This window comes from Aquarana catesbeiana, linkage group LG08, assembly GCF_042186555.1.
Source record: "Aquarana catesbeiana isolate 2022-GZ linkage group LG08, ASM4218655v1, whole genome shotgun sequence".
NCBI classification, from domain to species: Eukaryota; Metazoa; Chordata; class Amphibia; order Anura; family Ranidae; genus Aquarana; species Aquarana catesbeiana.
Window position 1 is genome coordinate 118,075,992 of NC_133331.1, and position 22,223 is coordinate 118,098,214.

Here is a 22,223-nt window from a genome sequence, read left to right on the forward strand (position 1 = left end):
TATATTAAATATGATACAAAATAGTTAAACATTTGCATTAGTTAGCTGTTTACTAATCAAAGAGATGGAACAATCCCATCACAATAGGTTAGGTCAAATGAACTAACATTTTATGCACCCCAAGGGTATTCCTCATTCCTTTTAGTGCTTTTTATCAAACATTACTGAACATATTGAACAGTGTTTACTGAGTTGCATATTTTTAAACCTCTAAACACTTACCAAAAATGCATTAGCACCTAAGAAGTATATCTAAGGGTTGCATTATATTATTACTATAGTAAACTAGTTCCCACCTGGTCTATAGCAAAATGATGGCCGAGGGGGGGCATTTGCCAATTCAGGTGAATGTCATGATGTCTTCCCAGATGAGGCCCCGCTGCGACTGATCAGTGTATCAGCCTGCTGCTGGTATCATGTGATCACTGTGACCAATTACAGCAGATCACATAACAATTGTAAACAATGGAAGACTTCCTTTCATGCCATCCATTGTGTACAATTGTGTTGCTAGCTGTGATTGGTTGCAGTAACCATATGGCACATACAGGGACAATCACAGCCCATCTGTACCATGTGATTAGATGTGACCAATCACAGCTAATCACAACACAACACACTGAATGAATCTGTTTCATGCAGTAAAAATGGTTTCACTAGTATAAACAATTTTTACATGGAAAAAAAATCCTGACCACTTCCCCAGAGTAGTAAAATTCACTGTATTGCTCTGGTCACAGTGTGTTAAAAAAAAAAGTAATAAAAACAATAAAAAAAAGAAAAAAAAATATTTTTTGTACATACTGTCACCAGCCAGTGTCCCTGTTTACCACCACACCCATTATATGATAACGCTGCACTACACTGGCGACAGTATGTAAAAAAAAAAACATTTTTTTAAATTTCTTAATTTTCCAAAAAATTGTGACAACAAATTACAACTTCAAAAAAACTTGCCATGCCTTTTATTAAATACCTTGGACTTTCCACTTTCCAAAAATAGGTCATTTGGGGGATATTTGTAATGTCCTGGTGTTTTCAGACCTCAAGAAATGAGATCTGTCAATACATCAGGATTTAAGATATATGCCATAGCATGTGGAGTCCTACAGACAAAATAATATACACTGATCTGGGTCATTTCAGTTATCTGCGAAATTTTATAACATAAATGAAGAAAAATGCCTTTTTTCAAAATGTTCTGTCTAGTTTATTTAGCAAAAAAAAACCCAGTGGTGATTAAATAACACTATAAGAAAGCCCTATTTGTGTGAAAAAAAAAAAAAAGATAAAAAAAAAATAACGTCATAGCTATAGTGTTGCATGACTGCCCATTGTCGTTCAAAGTGTGACAGCACTGAAAGCTGAAAATTGGCCTAGGTAGGAAGGGGATAAAAGAACTCAATCAATAGTTCAGTTTATAATTGCAGGTTTGATTCATGCTAGCTGAAATTTAGCTCATTAGGACACATTTACTGCACTTAAAGCTACTCTGTCAGCAAACAGAAATTTCAAGTATTTTAATTCCAGCATTTTCCATTTCCATAAACAATTTACTTTCAATGTACCTTTGAATTTGTCTTTTTTGACTTATAGGTAGAGTCAATTCCCTAGTACAGCCCTTTTCATCCTTGGATGTAATAATGTTCTTCTTTTTTTGAAGTGTCCAATTACTTTTTTCTGCAGGCCCATCTCTGCCCCACCTCTTTTTTTTTTTTTTTTTTTTAAGATATATGTACTGGACTTTAAAACAGAGATTTAAAAAAAAAAAAAAAAACCAACACCACACACACCGCACAGCACGACACCATACAGTTCCAGTGTACATAAAATAAACTACATAAAATCCAGTGTACATCGATAAAGATTATTAATAAAGAAACATTGTCTCACATGTCACATGGTATTATTTACCAGCAATGTCACATAGAATACACTTTAGTATCAGGAACAACATCTACCATAACTAAGTTCATAAAAAGAACATCATTAACCACTTGCTTACTGTGCACCTAAACCCCTCTCCTGCCCAGACCAATTTTCAGCTTTTAGTGCTGTCACTAAATGATAATGATAATTGCACGGTCATACAACACTGTACCCAAATGAAATTTTTATCATTTTTTTCTCACAAATAGAGCTTTCTTTTGGAGGTATTTGATCACCTCTGGGTTTTTTATTTTTTTGTTAAAACAATTAAAAAAGACCATTTAAAAAAAAATACAAAACCGTTTTATATTTTGTTAATTTTACAAACAGGTAATTTTTCTCCCTCATTGATGTACGCTGATGAGACTACACTGATAAGGTGGCACTGATGAGCACTAATAGGAGGCACTGATGAGGTGGCATTGGTGGGCACTGAGATGTGACAATGATTGGCGGCACTGATGGCCATTGATAGGTGGCACTGAAGGGCACTAATAGGTGGCACTGATAGCTGGCACTGATGGGTGGCAGTAATGGGCACTGATGGGCACTGGTAGGCAGCACTGCTAGGTGGCACTGATTGGCACCACTGGTGGGCATTGATAGGTGGCACTTATGGGCATTGATAGGTGGCACTGATTGCTGGCACTTTTATGTACTGGTGAACACTGATTCATGGCACTGTGGGCACTGGCAGGTGGTACTGGTGGGCACATATGAGGCCGCTTCACCACTTCCTCTTTGGGACTGATGTCCCTTCAACAGAAGCCGGTGATTGGCTTTTTTCTCCTCACGCTATCAGATTACCAATCTTCTGTTTACATCATGTGATCAGCTGTCATTGGCTGACAGCTGATCATGTGGTAAGGGGCCGGGTTCGACCCCCTACTCCGATCTGTGATAACCTGAGTCTCATTGACTCAGTGATCACATGTGCTGCACGTGCCCTTCAGGGGGTGTGCTGGAGTGTGCAAAGGGGAGGACATCTATTGATGGCCTCCCAGCAAAGCAGATCCGCGCTTTAGCTGTCATTAGGCTATAGCACAGATCTGAAGGGGTTAAGGCTGTTGTAAAATAGGGGCTTGAATAAGGGGACTAGAAAGCCATTTACCCCAGATTTTGTAAAAAGTTTTTTTTTTCTCCAATGTTCAAAGGTAAGTTTATACAGGGGTAAGGAATCATTGACAAGTTTTAACCAATGAGCTAACACAGTTTATATCAACCCTTTGCAAGATAGTACCTCTTAATTTGCCTGCATAACCTTTTATGTAGCTGCTGGGAGACAGACTGTCATTTGAGTGATATTTCTGAGCCTGATGGGGCTGCTGACATTACATCCATGATGTCGTTACACAGTAGCAGCCTCAGGGCTTTTGGAGGTCTACACAAGGGAGGCTTTCACAGCTAAATAACATGCATAACCTTTTTTAAATACAGATATCATTTTATGGGAAGAGTGTTATTGAAACAAATGGTCTTGCAACAGGTTCTCTTTAAGGGCTTTGAAAACCATGGGCACATTTGACCTGTAGTTTTCACTTACTGGATTTGCAAAATTTCCTTAGAATTAACATTTTTTTAGTCATTTTTGAAATAATTACAATTATATAAATAGACTTACATCTCTATCCAGTACTCTCCCAGTGCTGTTAAGATATAACTTCTGAGTAACTGGATCCAGTATCACCCAGTAGTCTGCATTTTCTTTCAAAGTTAGCCTTATAGTAGGATTAGGTCCACCAGCAGTCCCTGTAATTTGCATATTGTCCACTATGATTGTTCCTGTTGTGACAAAAAAAAAAAAATACAACATTGTTCAGTACATACATTTTCATGTTTGTATTTGGTTTTTCAAATCAAATATTAAACATACAGCTGTGTTAAAGTTACTCTTTTTAAAAGTCTGCAAAAAATGCATACTATATTTATTATAATTCTGCAAGTGGAGAGGTGGGTGGATGATGTCATGATCTCTGCCTCAGTCAATCAGAGGAATCTTTTCATTCATTCAGAACCTACAAATCTTCCTGTGAATGGCTGAAAAATGTGGGAGAGTGGGGGGGGGGGGGGGGGGGAGGGGTGTGGTTCCTGTCCTGCTGCCAGAACATAGTGCTGCACTGTATGTAGTTAAGGCTACATACAGTTCTCATGATTTTGTGCTACAGTTAGCTTTGTTATATACAGCAGCTGCACCCCAATCTGATTCATCTCAGTTCCTAAAAAAAAAACTTTTTTTCCAGGTAGCTTCAGCAGTGACACATGTTTTTTTCATCAAACAGTAAAAAGCCAGCTTTGCTTGGCAGATAGAAAATGGGGAGTTGTTCAATGGGGCTTTCCCTGTTCTCGCTTATGTAAAACTATCCGGCCGCCTGTCATTTACTATCAAACTCTTATTTAGAACTAAGAGACTTCAAATGATATAGCATTAAAAATTTACCGATGCTGGTCAATTTTACAGTAAGAGAGAATTGGTCAAAGTATACTACAGAAAAAGAGTCGGAAAGAAAGAAGTGTGGTTTAGTAGCACACTGGTCTTGCATTTAGTTTTTTTTTTTTTTTTTTAAATGATGCAGCAACATACTGCAAATAAAAAGGCAGCTACATTACCAGATGGTCAGTAACAAATAAATTGTGCACTCTAAGCATCCCAAATTTAAAGAAGGTCCTACCATCACAAAATTAAAAAAGTAATGAAAACTCCAAAACACCACCCCTAAAATAAAAAAGCCTTTTTTTTTTTTATTATTTGATGGGAAGCTTTGCTGCTCTACCAACTTTAAATTAAAACTAGAGAAATTCCCCCAAAACACCACTAGTTAAAAGTGACTGCTGACCACAAAACATCCACAAAATAAAATTGAAAGAAAACCTCACTAAAAATAAAAAAATGGCAGCAAAGATGTGGACTGTGCACAGTGCTAGCAATCAGAATTTAAGTACACTAATGGTAGTGGCAAACTGCACCTCATCCCTATGCATCATTCATCTGACATGCACTTACATCTATTTTTTTTATTTTTTGCAGCAACCCATAGAAAGCTTACAGTGAGACAGAGTAGGCACAATACATTTTAAAAAAATACACTTACATTTTCTCTAGTAAACCATCCCACACCTTATATCAGCTAGAAAAAATTGTGCCCTGTCTTTTTCTTTGATGCCCTAAACTGCAACTCCAGACATTTGTATTGTGATTTGGATAGAGTGTAGAAGGGCTAGAACTTTTACAATTTAATACTTCTGTTTATATGTCTGGAAGTGAGCTGAATCTCTCCAATGGGTACCTAGCATTAAGTATTTTAATTAGAAGAGCAGGGAAGGGTTTGAACATCTTAGTGACCAATAAAAAAAAAATAAAAAAACAGCAGCGACCTAATTTCTTAGGCGACATAACACCTTTCAGGATACTGTTTTAAAATCATGAACTGTAGATGACATTAAATATAAATAAAATAAGTCTCTTCTAAAAGGAAAGGTAAGCTGCAATTACTGACCTCCCCTTTAAGAATGCTATTTCAGTACCTTCTGAGTCATTGATCTGAAAAAAGATTTATAAATCAGATTTTCTGACTTTACTTGCTGCATGCTTATTATTAAACTAGTGACTCACATAATTGAAGACAGAGGGTCAGTATGAAAGTCAGCAAACTAAAACTTTCAGAAAGTAGTCAGCAATGGCAATGTGCATATTTATCTTATTACAGTTTTCCTTTAACTGCAATTATCATTTGTATTTCTTGCAATTAAAGCAAAAACATTATACACATTATACACATAAGCAACACACCTGCCTTTTAAACTATGAGTTTATGCCCACTGTTGCCTTATGAGAAGTTTATGTGTAATCTCCACTAGCAACTGTAAATACATTTTTATATGTATATTTTTAGTGGCATGAGATATTGGATTTTGTTTTACTAATGGTTTAATATAGTGATATGTACACATATGGGAAATAGATTTGCAGGCTTTAGTTTGAGAACCTAATTGATTTACTATTTCCTTTTGAAATGTGGGAATGTTAGGGTTGTGGGCCACAGGAGATGCTCTGCTATTTACCCGTCATAAACTATGCGAGAAAGGGCAATACCTAAACTAAGTTCCTTATCGCAGCCTATACAGGGCCCAAGTAATTATCTGGACAAGGCCGTTTCAATCCCTTTGCTAACTAACACTATACCCACTTTAAAGGGCGAGAATATGGCCATCTGTTCAGCAGTGGACAGTTTGCCCAGGATATGACCTTGCATAACTAATGCCCCATTCTAGAGAAGGTGATGACCTGGAATAATTCATTTTCTCCCCAAGAGAGGAGGTGCTAGTGTGGGGCTGAGTTATGCTAAATCTAGGGTGTGGGGAAATTGTCCAATCCTGGATGAGATATGCCCAGAGGGAGGAGAGTGGTTAGATAGTTCCAACAATCGGGATGACCCAATGCAAGTCTATGACAGATAGATGTATATTAGTTTAAGTCTTAAACATAGATGGAGGGAGAGAAGACCCAAACCCTACAGAGGGTCCCCATGCCAAACCACTGGTAAATATGAGGACAACTCCTAGCACTTTTATGTATACATGCTTGTCATTTGTATTGTCTGTCTTGCTGTTTGTAGATTAATGTTTTGAGTATTATACTCTATATTCCTACATGCAATCCATCATTTTTTTACCCTTTTTCTGTACAATAGATAGATTGCTGTGTATTAGTTTAGGCCTCCTTACTAGTTACCAATGCATTTCTGCTGTTGTGTTAAAGCTTTCACTCATTGTCAAAGAACTCTTATTAACCCAAATCTGAGATATATTAAATCTCAAAATATAAAACTTTCAGGTAACACCCACCCTCTTTACTACAGCTGCTGAATACAGTATATCTCATGAGGTTGAAATGCCCAGAAAGATCAATTTTAATTGAAGAATGTTCTTTCTAAAATGTTTACCATGCCTACACTTCAAGCGAATGAGAAATCGTACTTTACCATCTAAATCTATAAATTTCCAATACTAATTGTGAATTTCTTTTCTCATTATAGACACTAGCAGAATGTTTATTTTTAGTGTTGGTATAGTTCCTGTTTTGGTGAACATAAAGTAGTGTTCTAAAGTTTAACAAAAAATATATTTTGCAAACTTGTACAGTATCAGGTGTATAACGTAATGCATGGTTCATCCCCAAACTTTGATCTAAATATTTGCAGGATAATCATATTCACCACTTGTAAATGGAGTTCATCATATATACATAGTCTAGTCAGTGTTGAAATACTCTTTGTGCAAATGGGTATGGGCTACCCCCATGCAATAACCATTACATGTACAGTGGCTTAAAAGGATGTTGGTATCTGCTACATGTTGTTCGAAAAGTTTCAAGGAGGTTCTGTGTTCAGGTTTGACTTGAAACAGATGATTTGTATTGACACCTGTTCTCTTATATTGACCTTGAACTGTTTAATGGATTTTGTTTCCCCTTGTTTCCATTGTAACCAACTCAAATCTTTTAATCAAATTTGATAACTGCCACCCTTCCTGACAACTGAAGGGCTCACAGCAATGATGAGGCAGTTACAGTTTTACTAACTTTTGACAAACTAGAAAAAAAAATGTAATTTTTTTTCTTCAATTTGAGTTTGCTGTGTTTACACCCACTTTTTGACCATGTATTAATACACGATTCAACACTTTTAGCATACAAAATAAACTTTGTTTCTTTTAACAACTTGAAGATATATTAAATCCCTTTTCTGCCCAGGTCTTTTTTTTAAACTATACCAAAATATATGTTTCTTTTGTTAAAAAAAAAAGTGTATAATTATTTATTTTTTTAGAGTTTACAAACTATGGTATATAAAGTATATTTGAAATTTATCAATCCTGATGTTTGGACTGCCCATCTTCTTTCTTGATGCCTAAAATGCCTAAACACCCCCCTTCCTAAATAACACGTTGAAAAGTAGATACGCCAAGGTATTTAGTAAGAAGCAAGGTGAGTTATAAGTAAATCAGTTTTGATTTTATTTCACAAAGTTGTAACTTTAACAAGTTATTTCTCTCATGGCAAAGGCATACTTACAATTAAACCTCAAGTGGTATCCTTAAGTATGAGAATACCACGTGTGTGAGATGTTTCCACTGCCTAGATGTATAGAAAGACCCAAATCCAAGCAGCATCTTCAGACTTTTAAGAGGCATAATTAATGCATTTGATTTCCTGACTACATATCACATTTTGCAAATTAGATCCCAAACATTTTTGCCACATGTTTTTTGGAAAATGAAAAAATAACTTTTTTTTTTTTTTTTTTTTTTTTTTTTTTTTTACACACAGCTGTCAATTAATAAGATATTTCTCCCACACAGCATGGGTATACTTATAATGACAACCCAAAAGTGGCCCAAAATCCAAGAAGCACCTTTTGCTTTCAAAGGGAATAAATTGGACATTAATTTTTAATTTCTAATAAGTTGTTAGAAAATGAGGAAAGAAAATTAAAATGTATTTTATACACAAAGTTGTCAATTAATAAGCTATTTCTAACACACAGCATGGACAACAGAATGTTTTCCCAAAACACACTCTTCCACTTCTCCTGAGTATTGGAGTACCACTTATGTAAGACTTTTTTGCTAGGAGCCCAAAATCCAAGTAGCTCTTTCAGGCTTTCAAAGGGGCATAGGTTACAGGGCCCTGGGGCACTGCCCAGTGAAAACACCTACAAAATGACTACATTTTGGGAGAAAACACCCTAAATTATTTTAAGAGGCATTGGGAGTCTTTTGAAGATTTTTTTTTTTGCCACAAGATTTTCAAAAGTAAGGAAAGAATATGAAAATGTATTTTTTTAACAAAGTTATCAATTTGATAAGATATATTTCTCACACACAGCATGGGTATACACCCCAAAACACATTCTGCTACTCCTGTGTATGGGGATACTGCATGTGTGAGATTTTTTTCAATTTTTGGACTGATTATGTATTGGACATTGCATCTTGTGCATAACAAAAATCAACCTGGTATCAGAAACAGTGTCATGTAATGCTCAGTCTACCTCGTCTATGTAAGCTAGCTTCTTGCTGTCACTGGTTCCCAAGGAAGATGTGGGTGCACTGATGCCAGGGGAATTCAAGCCACTTAAGCAGTGTAATGGGGATATCAGTGGCATTACTGGCCATATTTGAGCAATGACTTTAACCAAATATGGCCATGGCCTAATTTGGTCAATGATGTCACCATCATCCCCCCTTCTCTTATATAGATAATGACAGCTCCAGGAGCTGTCATTTGGCTATTAATACTGTTGGATCAGTCATGTGAATTGAATAGTCATTTGTTTTTTCAGTGAGTGTCGGGCATCATGATTGACAATGGAGTTACAATAAGAGATTTTGGGGTATTTACATATTTAATAATGGACTTGTCAAATTTTTGTGTGTCTTTATTTCTAGGTTATCCCTTAGTTATTCCCATGGGAGGTGGTATTTGAGGCCCCCCTTATTATCAGACCTTCACAATCACCAGCCAGGGTTGTGGGACGAGGCCCCATGTTGGGGGCATGTGGCATGGTATGGTTCATGAGGGGTGGTGTACACTTGTCTCCCAATAACCTTGAAAGCAGGTTGTGTGGTGAGATTAAGGGTCTGGTATGGATTTTCTGAAGGACCTCACACTTTTTTACTCAAAAGGGCCTAATAAGTATTTTAGGAGAAAACTACGCATTTTTTTCCCATTTAATTATCTTTTCATTCTTCCTGTGGGATGTACTATTACAAAGAAAAAAAAATCAAAATACAGTTTAAATTTCCAGCAAGTGACATGTCACTGCCAGCTTCTCTCTTTAAAAATACTAATATTACTAATAATCACTAATAGTGAGTATCAAGGCTGCTTACCAGATAAAATTGACCCTCAAAACCTGAGCGGTCAGACAGCATACTGAAGAAATCATTGTGGTTTTTTTCATAAGCATATTGTTTTTTTACTAAACTATGAGGCTGTATTTACACTTTCTAGCGAGCATTTATTTGAAATCCTGGAGAAGATAAATTGTGGGGAAAGGTTAATGTGAGTGTGCCTCAGACATTATGTCGGATATCTATTACAGAAGGCCCCATTGATGGTTGTTTGAAAAGTGCTGTCTGACCGCTCAGCTTTTTTGATCCTTACACCTTTGATGCCTTTTGTAAGAATATTTTGGCACAGACTATTACTTTGGAAATGGAACAAAAAAACACTGCGCTAGAATAAAACTAATAAGAGCTGCAGTTCAAATGTGCAATACACAATAATGGGACAAAAACAAAGAAAAAAAACTGCGCTAAACCCTCATACCATGTGTAAGGGTATATGTGAAAAAACACCAAATTGATTGTAAAAGTATATGTAAATCCTCTAAAAATTAAATTAGATAACATACAAAACAATAACAAACAATCAATATTGTATAGTAAAAGTCACAAAAGTGCAGAAAGCACAAAATAGTGAAACATAAACAAAAAAGTCCCAGGACCAAAAAGTAAATCTTCTAAAGAGATAGGAAGAGTCCCCAATTGGCTCTTTATAGGGATCAGTGTCTGAAAGTGAAAAGTGAAAACGACACCCCTTGCAGTAATCCTCCACCTTTAAGAATGCATGCTTACCAGATAGTAAGCTCAATAAGCTCGTAGATAAACCAAGGGCCGGATAGCCAGCAAATATTGGAACATCCCTCTGTTGGCGTGGCAGATGACAGGCAAACCAGGTTTGTATAGGACCTTGTATTCAGGCATCCAGCAGCATCAGGACATCACTCAATCAATGTACCACGGACATGCATGGGGCAGGAGGGGGTTGCCACAACCCAAGTCACTTCCCCTGAGTAGAAGCCAGTTACCCCTCTGAACCCTCTGAACGTGCACTGAACCAGTCGGTTCAGTGCGCGGTACTACAGAGCACTAGACTGACTCTCCCATCTCACCTCATGTTCGTGAGTCTGTGCATTTGATTGCAAGTGCGCTGCAGCTTCTCCATTCGTGGTCTTTGTCAGCAGTTCCCGCTTACTGTTGCAGGCAGCATGCTTGAGATAGATGTGTCGAAGACGCGTAGGGGAGGGGCCAGGACGGAGTGTTAGGCAGCAGCAGCTGTCTGTGCTGGGACGGTCTCCATAACCTCACTGCTACATCTATCACCTCATTGTTTTATCCAGATTTTTATGCCTCTTCTGAGTGGTGCACTGACGCACCCTCAAAATGTGAGTACTCCCTTCTGGGGGAGAGTTTTTTATCTGACCTTGTTAATAAACACGTTTTAAACGTTATCACACCATATGGTTCCTTTCTCTTTTTACCTATGATTTGAGCCCATGCTGGAGCCTGTTTTCCTGTGATCCATACTGAGCCCTGGGTGGCTCATAAGCGTTTCCTGACTCTGTCTAGCGACTTAGTCACATTCCCTAAGGTGAGCGCTTTACCCTGGGGGGGGGGGGTCACCTTTTGTTTCACCATCGCATGATATGTGGCACATGGAATTGCAGCACGTTTGAAACCATCATCACTGAAGCACAGTTGTCATCACTTTCATTAAGGACTTTTGTGTTTAATATATGTCTATTTTATGATGGACGATTAAGTACATGTATTGTGTAACACTCTGCACTTTTTGGCTGGCACATGTCATTGTTCAGCTTTTGTTTGCATATATGAATTATTTATGAATAAACGTTATTTATTTTATTATTATGTATTTGTTTATTACTATTTATTTGTTTATTGCACTTTTTCGCACCTGGTTTGCACTGATTCAGTTTGGAGCATTTTGTTGATATTACCATTTCACATGCTCACTGCACTGTTTATTTGTGCACATTAAGTTTGTTCATCTTGGAGGATATAGCACATATTGGGGTTAAATTATTTCATACTCTGTTGTATATGCACTGTATCTCTGTGTGCCAGGATTAGGGCACAGTTAGCACACTCTAGCGCATCTTATTTGTTTAATATTTCACACGCATTACAAGGCGTGACTTATGTATGCAGCTGTGTAGTGCTTACTTTTAGCACTAGGTTCATTTTGGCTTGTAGGAATTTTTCTTTGTTAATAATATTATTCTTGATATCACTAGAAGAAAAAAAAAAGCCTTTGAAAATGTGTTTGCAATAACTCCTTCAGTATCACCAGCGAAGCAGCTATATTACTTATCCCATTAAAGAAGAAGAGAATTGTGCGCTGCATTTGGAGATTTCATAATTTGCCACGTCACGAATGTTATTTCTCCATTACGAACTCTAGCTTACAAGACCGACTGCTTCTGGCTCGTCCTTGCTTCCGAGCATGCGTGTTTGTACTTTGGACTTTTGTCCAACAGACTTGTGTACCAAAATGTAACAATTGTCTGATGGAGCATACACATGGTCAGATTTTCCGCCTGACATCCAACATTTTCCGTCGGAAAATCCGATCGTGTGTACGGGGCTTTAGACTGGCCATACATGGTTGAATTTCAAATGAATTTTCTTTTGAAAAATCAGAAATTTTGTGCGTTTTGTGATTCGATTTCAAAATTTGACCAACCAAGCTCTCAATTTCACCTCCTGTTGCTACAGAAAATAAATGTTGTGGCTGGGAATATTCTTTTCTTTCTGGGAATTTCTTACAAATGCGCATTTCTTTTTCAACTACATATCTCGCACAATCCTCCCATCAAATTTCCAACATGCCTGATTACTCAAATTCAATGGCCGCATGGAAATCATCTGTTGCTGCAGCCCACTAATGGTCCGAAATGCTAACGAAAATTCTTAGATAAGATTTTCGAAAGAAAATGCCTAAGCTCAGGTGTCACTGTTTACATTTCAAGATAAAGCATAACACACTGTAACCCCAACAGCATAAACACTGCTCTCCTCATAAGATAAGCCGCAGCAAGTGACATGGGTGGATAAAAAATTTTGGATAGAGGCTAAGTCATTTGAGAGCTCTTGCAATGAGGGGCTAAGCCTAGGCCTGTGATTAAAGACTTAAGTTTATAAGCAGATTTAGAGTTACCCTTCTACTGGCTAGGTTGGGACCCTTGAGGACATTGACGTGCGTAAATGTTTATGTCTATGATGTAAGTGGTTATAGTCCTGCACCCAGTGGGGTCGGTTGGAAGGTAGTAGGGATATTTCACTAAGCTAAAATGATGTGGATAGTGAAGCAGAAGGGAAATACCAGTTTCTGCCTAATCCAGCAGAACAGTAGAGCGTTAGGGCAATTGTGTGTACTGAAAGTAAAGCACAAATCCCTTGAAAGATTAACAATATATTCAATGTCCAGAATAACTGTGGATCAAAGACCCTCTCCCTTAGAGTCTCCTCAGCAACTGTCTGAGTCATTGGAGGGGTCCCTCTATAGTGTTCTTCAGCTGTCTGTTGGGAAGGAGGGTATAGGCTGTAATGGTAAGACACCTTGCTCATTCATATAGCAGGCCTGGGCAGAGGACAGTTCAGATCGCTAGGCATTGCAGTACCTGGCTGAATCCCACAGCAGTGAGTTGACAGTTTCAGGTTATCACCTGAGCAACAGGCAGTGCTGAACTCCATCCAGCTCAGTCCAGCAATCTGTGGAGGTTACCGGTGGCTCTCAGTAAGGTATCTCCTGCCAGCTATTTCCAGCAGCTGACCAGGAACAGCACTTCTCACTCCTCTCCAGTCAATGGCAATCTCTAACTCCCCAGCTCTTTCTCTGAACTTTCCATTTATACCCCCCTTTTTTGCTTCTCCAACTTCAAGAAACCTTTGGGTCTTGTAATTTCACCCATCAAAAAGGAATGGCTCTGCTTATTGTTCAGACTACATTTCCCAGCATTCTGTGTTCTAAGTTCAAAACTTAACAATAAACATATCCACTGTTGTCACCTTGTGGAAGAAAAGGAGAGGCATAATACAATAAAGCCTCGTACACACAATCAGATTTTCAGACAACCAAACGTTAGTTTTTTGTTGCATGCTAGTCTCATGTCAAAAGTGAAGAGGTTACTCACCATACGAAAAAATTCTCGTATGACAGAATACAACTTCAAAAGTCACGTAATGTGTTGACTAGTTTTTTATGTATTCTTTCATTTCAGAGCATGCGTAGTATTGTGCTTGCGATTTTTTTCGTACGAATACTGTACTAATAAAGCAAAAAGCAGGTGTTAAGTTCACGTACGACCGAAATTTTATAATCTGCACATTCAGCTTTTGTCTGAGGAAAATGTAATCGGCTGTCGACAGCACCATACTAACAAACCGAAAATTGGCAGATCGTTTGTCGAACTAAATTTTACTTCCAATTTTCATATCATGTGTACAGGCCTTACAGTAGTTCTGGTTACTTGTCTATTGACCTATTATTTTTTTCCCCAAGTGTTTTGGAATAGCTATCAACAAAGTATCAAACATCTCTATTTACCATAATATGGTCATTTTGCACAGAACAACATTTTTCACAACATTATGATAAAAAAAAAAAAAAAAAAAAAAAAAAAAAAAAAAAAAACTTGGTAAGCTTTGAGCCGTATTTACTAAATAATTTTCACACAATAAATTATTCAATCACATGAACAGCAAATTATTATTTACTTATTTAATTTAATTGCTTACTGTGTGAAAATTCTCAAATTCAATAGTAAATCAGCCATGTGTCTCTGATAAGTGCACTTTGAGCCTGAGCAATATATTAACATGGAGAATGTTATTTCACCTAGTTATAGAGCAACTAGTAATGTATGATTCATCACAAAATGTCTAGGTCATCTGAGTAATGCAACAAGAATGTACACATTTAATAAACCCAATTAGATGATTTATTTAGTACAGATGAATACAGAGAAAGATAAACTGAGTGATGGAAAAACATGAAAAATGTATCATATTAGTGCAATATATGCAACCTAATTAGCAAACAATAAAAATAACAGGTGTACTAATTTGTCACAATTTTTTTTCTGTTTAATGTCACCATCATTAGCATAACAACCGTAGAGGGTATGGAATTTACATTAATGAGTTAATAAATGAGTTGAAAGAAAATAAAACAGGAGTATGTCATCATGCTGTTATCTCTGACAATTTAGTGCAAGATAATGATTAATGAACCAGTCTGTATAAATCTGACAGCAGAGAGGAACTATAGAAATACTCATCTCTTATCAATAATATTCTAATTATCACAGAAACCATTTTTATCTATTTAGCAAGCATCCAAACATGTTAGAAGTTGTTCTGCAGCTTTGTTTTTATGGAATTTATTGATTTGCTTTACAATAAATAGGCAGCATGGCTTATTTTTAAATTTCATTGTGCTCGGAAGCAACAAACTGTGGAAACAAGAATAAAAATCTAATTCCCTGTACACACGGTCGGACTTTCCGACGGAAAATGTGCGATCGGAGCTTGTTGTCAGAAATTCCGACCGTGTGTGGGCTCCATCGGACATTTTCCATTGGATTTTCTGACACACAAAGTTTGAGATCAGGTTATAACATTTCCCGTCAACAAAATCCGATTGCGTCAATTCCGACCGTGTGTGGACAATTCCGACGCACAAAGTGCCACGCATGCTCAGAAGAAATTCCGAGACTGAACAGCTCGGTCTGGTAAAATTAGCATTCAGAATGGATAGAGCAGTTTCGTCACGCTGCAATGTTTAAAATAGTTTAATACAGCGCACTCTCTTCTTCTTTATAATGCTAGAAGAATGAAGTAGTTTTGCTTCTCATATTCACACAGACGTCTCACAAACTTCTTTTATTATTTATCGCGATTCCCTCAACATATTTTGATTTGTCACATCTGACAAAAAATATAATTATTATTTTTTTGGTTTGTCTTTTTTTCCAAGGCTGATTTTTTTTGGTTTTTAATTTTTTTTTTTACTCCAGAATATTTTTGTGTGTGTTTTGTGTGTCAAGTTACCACAACACCATTATTATCTTGTATTATGTAATCTCAAGAAGATTGCTTGGTGTTGGTGTCTCTTGTTAATTTCACATTGTATTTTTGAAATGTACCTGCCTCTTCACAAACTGTCCTTTTTGAAGGAAAACACACATAGGCGAGTATAATTGAAACAAATTCCTTTATTAAGGGCTCAGAACCAAACAAAGAGGGAAGCAACGCTGGATAAACATCATAAATTGGAGAAGCCTTTGACCCCCAGGGCACACATCAATTATTTTACAACAAAATTGGTGGCCTGAGGAGTCCATGTATAAGGAAGTGCAGTCTGGTCCAGAAGTCCAAGAGATCCTGAAAGCAACAGATGACATATGTGTTCCCAGGCTGTGGTCATACAAGAGGCTGCATCTTTTGCCAGACCAGACTGAACCCAGGGCCATCACTCTCTGGTCTTCCTTCCACGCTTCCTTCTCGGCTGTGGCTCTGGTGTTGGAGGTGTGGCAGGAGGAGGAGGAGGACCTGGAGGAGGAGGAGGAGGAGGAGGACTATGGGTGAGCTGACAAAAGTGGGTTGCACATGGGATTTGGCCCCTTAACCCCTTATTTAGAGCTTCCAAAATGAAAAACTCACATAAGAGTTGTTGGCCCTCCTCCATCTGCATCATTTAGCATGCAGTTATGGCAGCAAAGTCCTCCTCCACACTGTGGGGTGTTCTGAGGGCCTCAGTGACCTTCCTAAATAGGCCTATGGCAGCCTCCTCCAGGTTACTCCTCTTCCTACCACTTTTTCTTTGAAGGCACAGGGGACGGACCTGGGTATCGGGCAGCCTGCTTGGCCCGGGCACCTCCTGGCTGAGACTTTCCTGTGTATGAAAAAGGGACATGGTTTTAGTTTTTGCTTCATCAATCACAATCATAAATTAGTACTCCAAACTAACATATCTTTAACATCATTGATTGGACAACCAGAAATATTTAGAATAATTCTTTACCTGACTCAAGCTGGGCTCCTCCACATGTTGCTGCCTGGAAGGCCCAGGTTGGGCGTCAGAAGCCTCAGCTGGGGGGGAAGGAAGCGTGGAAGGAAGAGTGGAGAATGCTGGCCTGGGTTCAATCTGGTCTGACAGAAAATGCAGTCTGTCATAGTACCACAGCCTGGGGACATAAATGACATCTGCAGCTCCTGATCTCAAGGAAACCTGGACCTTCTTGTGCTCCCTTAGATAAGTGCTCCTCAGGCCACCAATTAGGATCTTCAAAATAGGTGATGTCTGCCGTGGGGATCACCGACTTCACAAATTTCAGCAAATTATCCAGCGCTGCCTTCCTCTTTGTTTGGTTCTTATAATCAGGGTGGTTTATCTGCCACAGACAGGGCAGCTCCCTGAACATATCTATGAAGATTGGCATAAAGCCATGATCCTTCAAGATATCCATTTTAACTGCAAGACACAACACAAGACAAACCCTAATGTCAGCCTAATGTCTTCCAAACTTGTCCAAATACAGGCCTCAATCTAGAAGCAGTATAGGCCCAATTTTAAATCTTACCTTCGTTATCACGATCGGTGCCTCTGATTCTCCTTCCTCCGCTCACAGAGGATATATATAAAGCATACGCGTGTTACGCTTTATATACACTGCGCATGCGTGAAACTCCACCCACCCCTGACGTTCTTTTTAGTCTATTCCCCGCCCCTTCTCATTTGGCGCAGTGGGGGAAGAGCACATGGCGGAGACACAACAGGTGTCAGATAATTACACCAACAAGGAGGAGGAGGAGGAGGAGGAGGAGGAGGAGGAGGAGGAGGAGGAGGAGGAGGAGGAGGAGGAGGAGGAAAGCCCGGAGCCTGAAATGTCCCGATCCAGAAAGAGACGATTTAAGGCATCAAATATGTCCTTTGGGGAGATGGTGGACATCCTGAAGAAGGCCGACTATGACGGGAAGTATGGACCTTACCCCAACCCCAATGTCAGAAAGGCCAAGATCATGGCAAAAGTAGTCAAGAGCCTGCACCAGAATTTCGGGGTACGACGATCCAAGGATCAGCTCAGGAAGCGGTGGTCAGACCTGAAATTAAGGGAGCACGGGCAGTACAGAAGGATCAGGAGAGTGCTGCAAAAAAGTAAGTAGTTGTCCTGTCTTCCTATTCTTTCTTTTTATTACGTTTGTGCTGCTCCATGTGCTTTTCTTTACTGTTGTACAAAATGGCAACTTTCATGTTCATGGGCACATTGTTCGTTCGGCCTAGAAAACACCATTGTTTTGGCCATATGTATTTGAATACATTTTTTTCGGCCCTACTTCTATTCAAATCATCTTGTTGTCTAGATGGGTTTGTAAGTAGAATGTAATGCAAACTAGATTCTGTGTAAGGAGAGGACACTCAGCAGCAGTTTTCACATCTGGACACTGGAGCACTAGTGTGGGACACAAGAACACCCTTTTTATTAGGGGGCCCACACAGGTGCTCCAGTGTATACTATAGGGGTGTCTCCATCTGAGAAGCTTGTACAAAACAGGTAAGTATTCAAGCTTGACAAAAGGGAAAAAATATTTCTTTTCTATCTTGGAACTCTGCCCAAATACACAAATGTACCCCACTTCCAAGCAATGTTTCATATTCCTATTTCTGCCATGAAATATCTGTGTGCTAAGTATACCTATTTTTTTTCCATAGGGGAGAAAAGACTCGGAGGACACATATTGCAGATCTCAGAAGTATGAGGTCCTGTCATGCTTTTTTTCTATTACAAGGGATGTTTATATTCCTTGTAATAGGAATAAAAGTGACACAATTTTTTGTCAGAATGGGAGGAGGAAGCACTATACAACAATTTACCACATCAGCTAACATTATTTAAACGTTTTATAGATTACATTATTGTAATCTGGAGTGGAAGTAGAGAGAGCTTAATGAACTTCTGTTTTAATCTCAATACCAACAACAAAAACATAAAACTCACTTGGGAAATAAGTGACGAGAAAATAAATTTTTTAGATCTGGAAATAAAGAAGGAAGGAACCAAGTTAATTACTCAGACCCATTTCAAAACTGTTGACAGGAATAGCTATCTGTCCTTGGATAGCTGTCATCATTCGGCATGGCTAGATAACATACCGAAGGGTCAGCTGGGCAGATTAAGGCGAAATTTCACATTAAAAAGGTACTTTCCTTGAACAAGCCAAGATTATTGGAGAGAGATTTATCCAGAAGGGATATCATGCCGAATTTATTGAAGAAAAAAAATAAAAGATGTTGCATCATTTGAGCAAGAGAAATTAATACAAGACATTAAGAACTCCATCCATGAAGATAATATACCCATTATTATGGATTTTAATACCCAATATAAACAAATAGAGAGGATTTTTTGAAAACACCGGAGTATTATAAAAACAGATCGACATTTGGGTACTATCTTGCCAAATATATCTAAATTTGTATATAGAAAAGCGCCCACCCTAAGGGATCATTTGGCGAAAAATGTTCTGGACCCCCCAGATAAGAAAAAGTTCTCTTTCTTTGAGGGCAAGGGATATTATCCGTGCAAAAGTTGTTTTGCATGGCGACATACGAAAGAAAACAAAAAAAAAAAAGAAAGTCAGTTTTACCTCAACAGTAACATCACAAAACTACATGATAGAAGATTTTATTTCATGCAGAAGTGAGGGAGTTGTCTACCTATTGGAGTGCCCCTGCCACATTCAATATGTGGGTAGGACAAAGAGAGCACTTTGGAAGAGGCTGAGGGAGCATGTCCAAAACATCAAAAAAAGTTTTAATAAGCATAGCTTATCAAAGCACTATGCAAAATATCATAATAGTGATCCCTCGACATTAAAAATTTGTGGGATAGAAAAGTATAAACCCCACTGGAGGGGTGACAACAAAATTGTCAAGATTAGTCAAGCTGAGTCAATATGGATTTACGAATTACGTACTTTATCGCCATCAGGACTTAACATAGAATTCGATCTTAACTGTTTTATCTCTAATTTTTTAATTTTTATGATGCTGCTTTTTTAAAGAAAAATTTTGTCGTGTTCGTTGGGGCTAAATGTGACATTGTGATTAGTTTTACCCCGTATAGAAATCTGTAGCTGATTGGTATAACTTGGTGTTAGTAGTCTGTCTTCCATTATGTATTTACATGAATAGATTTTCTCCTCGCATGCGATATTAGTGTGGTTGGTAATGCGGGATATTTTATAATACATTTTTTATCATATGTTTTATATTAAGGTGTTCTATATATATATATAAAAAAGTAAAATCTTGTCCATGGGACATATCCAGAAGATAAGTTTTGTGCCCACCAGTTGTCACTATTGTATTAATGATTTGGAATAGCTGTATTGCTTTCTAGTCACCATTTGATGACGTGTGGGATTCCCTTTGTATGTTTTCATTCAGATATATATTTTTCTCCTCCTGTAGTGATATCCTTTCACCACCAGATGACGTATATGTACTAGGCTCTTTATAATATATATATTCCTTGGTAAATATTCTCTATTAGAAAAGTGCATTAATCCATTTGAGGTTTTAGTTTTATTTTTTATATTTTTTTCGATTTTCTATTTTTTACCTTGTTTTTAATATGCATGGCATTTAATGAATGAGATGAAGATGTCCGTAACTACCCATTATGCATTTAGAGTGTAGCTGAATCAGTGATTCGCTGCCGTTGGAACAACGGCTGCTACTTATACTGGCTGTATGGCATCTGGCCCCGTATCCCTTTGATAAAGTCACGTGGTGTGACGCAACGCATCAGTGAAGGAGGAGCCAGGTGCCGTCGCTTCCTAGGGTACGGCCAAACCCGGAAGCTTTTATCTCTGCTGCTGATTGCTGTGTAATTTTATGTAAGTGACGCTATCGCTATATTAAAATCTAATTTTAACTTACTACACTATGGAGCCCATTTTTTCTTTTTTACTTTCACTCGAGAATATCGATTAGGTGAGGGCGAATATCATTTCATCCTGCACCAATCCCACTCCCACGGGAGCTGGCATCAAGTTTGAAAGTCCATTTTTGGAAGCCGTTGTTGATATCCCTACCCACCTGTGGGTGTAAGCATGACTCGGCCCATTTGGGGGCCGCTACTACAGGTGAGAGGCTGGGGGAAACGATCACCGCACATCGCACTTTGGAACAGGATTGGATGAACTATTTATAGACGTTTTTTGCTACCACTGCACCAGCACTTTTCTCATCTCTAGAAGATTTCTGCTTTTCCACATTTGGAGCTGTAGTAGAAGTCGCAATCACATGTGTTTGGACTGCACTTGAATACTTTCACTTTTATATCACCTCACTTTGAGATGTGAGCTCACAGTTATTTTGGATAGTTTATTTATTTCACTATTATTTAATCACTGAATATTATTTATTTGCCCGTTTATTATTTTATATGCACATTGCACTTTGTTAGAAAGTATACATCTTTTTAGTCGCATTTAATCATCGCAGTTGTGAATTGCTTACCTGTGAATACAATATTTTTTGATTATATGCACACTACACTTTGCAAGAATTCCAATATTAATATTATTAATTTTTATGCACATTGCACTTTGCTAGAAAGTATATATCTTTCTAGTTGCATTTAATTATCGCATTTGTGAATCGCATACCTGTGAATACATAAATTTTTGATTAAATGCACACTACACTTTGCAAGAATTCCAATATTATCTTTTTGCTTGGAAGTTGCAGTTGTGAATTGCTTACCTGTGAATATATGGTTCTTCAGCTATTTTGTTTGATCACGCACATTGGATTTTGGGAAGTCGCATTGTTCTATCGCATCTGTGAATCGTACACTTGTGAATTATTGTTATTTATTTTCTATTTATTTTTGGTGTTTTAGTTTATGTTAGATGCTCAATATTGATTGATTGGATACTTCTATTATTATGTGACATTATTCACTATTTATTTATATACTCTGTCACGTGAGGTTGGATTTTTCACTATATTAGGTGTTAGCTGATCCTTTCCACACACTTGTTATGTGAGATTGGATTACTTTTTTGTGTTTCACTTTGCACTCTATATGTACACATGGTTGTACTTAGTCTTGCTTGTTTGTGGTCATTTAAGCCTTAGAAGTATTAATTAATTTTTTCATGTTGGGACTGAGGTGGCGCTACATATTTTTTATCTTTATAAACTATCAAATATGATATCTTTTTAACAGGATCAAGTGCTATGTGCAGAGGGTACCCCGGAGCATTCAACAAGGTTTTCAATTTCTGAGTGTCATGGTCACATGGTCCTTTAAAACTATAAATATGTCCTAGCTGGAGCAACGTATTTTTTTTATCTGTCTGTGACTTTATTCAGGATATTAAAGTCTGACCTGTGATGAAGTCAACTTTCTTGC

At 37.8% G+C, this 22,223-nt stretch overlaps 1 protein-coding gene across 1 annotated transcript in view; it reads right to left on the reverse strand.

Moving 5' to 3' along the window:
- Window positions 1-22,223, reverse strand: part of PCDH15 (protocadherin related 15) — a 2,079,434-nt gene that overhangs the window by 1,499,061 nt on the left and 558,150 nt on the right. The window contains exon 5 of the mRNA XM_073596339.1: window positions 3,551-3,711. Within this exon, the coding sequence (XP_073452440.1) occupies window positions 3,551-3,711 (161 nt within the window). The remainder of the gene's footprint in view (window positions 1-3,550; window positions 3,712-22,223) is intronic.